General features: G+C 40.9%; 1 protein-coding gene across 2 annotated transcripts; it reads left to right on the top strand.

The window, feature by feature from the left end:
• The first annotated feature begins 744 nt into the window (after positions 1–744).
• On the top strand, positions 745–1,698 carry LOC138930031 (small ribosomal subunit protein eS4, X isoform-like). 2 transcript variants are annotated; one of them, XM_070289651.1, is made up of 2 exons: positions 745–997; positions 1,136–1,698. In XM_070289651.1, exons 1-2 carry the CDS (start codon positions 745–747, stop codon positions 1,675–1,677), a joined length of 795 nt encoding a protein of 264 aa, XP_070145752.1. In that variant the 3' UTR covers positions 1,678–1,698. The 2 variants fall into 2 exon arrangements, with proteins under 2 accessions (XP_070145752.1, XP_070145753.1); XM_070289652.1 differs by having other exon boundaries at positions 745–1,006; positions 1,148–1,698.
• The last annotated feature ends 967 nt before the right edge of the window (positions 1,699–2,665 follow it).

Below are 2,665 nucleotides of genomic sequence, written 5' to 3'. Positions count from 1 at the left end.
TTTGGATGATAATCGTGTATCAATATAGGTTGACTGATTTTTAACAAATGTACCACTGTGGGTGTAGAGTGTGGATAATGCGGGAGGCTATCCATGCAAGGAGGTGGGAGGGATATTAAAAAATCTCTGTATTTTCCACTTAGTTTTGCTGTGAACCTGAAATTTCTCTAAAAAATAAAGTCTATCAAAAACTATTCCGAAAACATTTTCTTCAAGCAGTGCACAGAACTGACAGTGCTGAGAAATTAGTGTTTCTGCATCATAAAGCCAAAATTTTATAATGTGAAAACCTCATTTGTAAACAAATATTTAAAATCATTTTTCAATAATGTTTTGAATTTACTCTTCTATTCCAGATGTTTTTCTCATTAATATGATAGTGTTATTTATCTTTGGCCTTAGCTTCAGGAAAATATTGACTTTAAGATGTGGCCATTTGGCATTTTGCCTAAATGTATATTCAGTGCACCTCTAGTCAAATAAACAAGAATCTCTGAGTCACTAGGAGTATTTCACTTAAACTGCTATCGATTTTCTGATTCATCCAATGGGTGTGTGTTCTAGTTGCTCCTCAGTTTAGGTGTACCTTCATAACTTAATATCACTTTGAAAAAAGAAGATAGATGTCTTGTCCTTTCCCACATGCAGAAGTTTTATTGTCAAAAACTAGGAGTGACAATAATAAAAGGCTTCAAACCAACCCTTAGAAGATCACAGTCACCTCTTTTCATGCCTAGTGCAGCCATGGCTTGGGGTCCCAAGAAGCACCTGAAACACGTAGCAGCTCCAAAACATTGGATGCTGGATAAACTGACTGGTGTGTTTGCCCCTCGTCCATCTACCGGCCCCCACAAGCTAAGGGAATGTCTCCCCCTAATCATCTTCCTAAGGAATAGACTTAAGTATGCCCTAACAGGAGATGAAGTAAAGAAAATTTGCGTGCAGCGTTTCATTAAGATTGATGGCAAAGTCCGCACAGATATAACCTACCCTGCTGGTTTTATTGGAGAAGGCAATGGCACCCCGCTCCAGTGTTCTTGCCTGGAGAATCCCAGGGACGGAGGAGCCTGGCTGCTGTCTATGGGGTCGCACACAGTTGGACACAACTGAAGTGACTTAGCAACAGCAGCAGCAGCTGGTTTTATGTATGTCATCAGCACTGATAAGACTGCAGAGAATTTTTGTTTGATCTATGACACCAAGGATCACTTTGCTGTTCATTGTATTACACCTGAGGAGGCCAAGTATAAATTGTGCAAAGTAAGAAAGATATTTGTGGGGACAAAAGGAATCCCTCATCTGGTAACCCATGATGCTCATACCATCCATTACCCTGATCCCCTCATCAAGGTGAATGACACCATTCAGACTGACTTGGAGACTGGCAAGATTACTGATTTCATCAAATTTGGCACTGGTAACCTGTGCATAGTGACTGGAGGTGCTCACCTGGGAAGAATTGGTGTGATTACAAACCAGGAGAGACATCCAGATTCTTTTGATTTAGTTCATGTGAAAGATGTGAATGGCAACAGCTTTGCCACACGGCTCTCAAGCATTTTCGTTATTGGCAAAGGCAACAAACCGTGGATCTCTCTTCCCCATGGAAAGGGTATTCGCCTTACCATTGCTGAGGAGAGAGACAAGAGATTGGCAGCCAAACAGAGCAGTGGATAAAATGATCTCTATGTGATGTGATTGGAAAAGTCTTTGTGCTTAATTAAAGATAATACCAAGTGAAAAAAAAGAAAAGAAAATCACAGTCACCATTTTGGGTAAACATTCCCCAACATTTATCAAGCTCAGCACCAACAATTTTTTTCTAATTGGCGTATAGTTACTTTCCAGGTGGTGCTAGTGGTAAAGAACTGGCCTGCCAATGCAGGAGACATAAGAGATGCACGTTCCATCCCTGGGTCAGGAAGATCCCCTGGAAGAGGGCATGGTACCCACTGCAGTATTCTTGCCTGGAGAATCCTATGGACAGAGGAGACTTGTGGGCTACATTCCATAGGGTCACAAAGAATTGGACATGACTGAAGTCACTTAGCACACACACACGCATAGTTGCTTTACAGTGTTATGTTAGTTTCTGCTGTACAACAATGTGAGTCAGCTATACAGGACTAACAATCTTATTCAGTAAGTCAATTCATTTGGTTACCTGGGCATATCTTTTACAACTAGCTCCTCTTTGGTGGCTGGCCCATTAGGAAATAGCATTGTCCAAATCCAAATCTTTCCTGCTGTTCTTTTTCATGACAGATTTGGTTATTGCTTTAAATTTTTTCCAGCGTAAAATTGCTATAGTGTTGCTCTCTAGTTTAGAATTTGGTGGTTTGATTCATCTGTGTGCTAAAGCAAATCCCAGCTTACTTCTTGAGAGTTATATTGGCTCTGACAGTGTGTATTCCCTTGGCCTGCCTTCACATTGAAGGGCCTTGGCTTTCTACTCCAGGATGGGTTTTTGTTTGGCTAATCTTCTACTCAGATTGACTTTTAAAACACATGGCTCTGTACTTTAGCAAACACAGAATCGTTGTGCTGTAAGGTTTTGTCAGACAGCATACCCTCAAACCCACAGTTGCTCAACCTATCAAAAACTCTACTGAGAGAAATCGAATTTTATGGAGGATTGCCTGAAGGTTGTGAAGTCCATCCACTT

The sequence above is a fragment of the Ovis canadensis genome, chromosome X (assembly GCF_042477335.2).
Source record: "Ovis canadensis isolate MfBH-ARS-UI-01 breed Bighorn chromosome X, ARS-UI_OviCan_v2, whole genome shotgun sequence".
In the NCBI taxonomy this organism is placed as follows: Eukaryota; Metazoa; Chordata; class Mammalia; order Artiodactyla; family Bovidae; genus Ovis; species Ovis canadensis.
The sequence above is the reverse complement of the archived record's forward strand: the minus strand, read 5'-3'. Positions and strand labels throughout refer to the sequence as shown.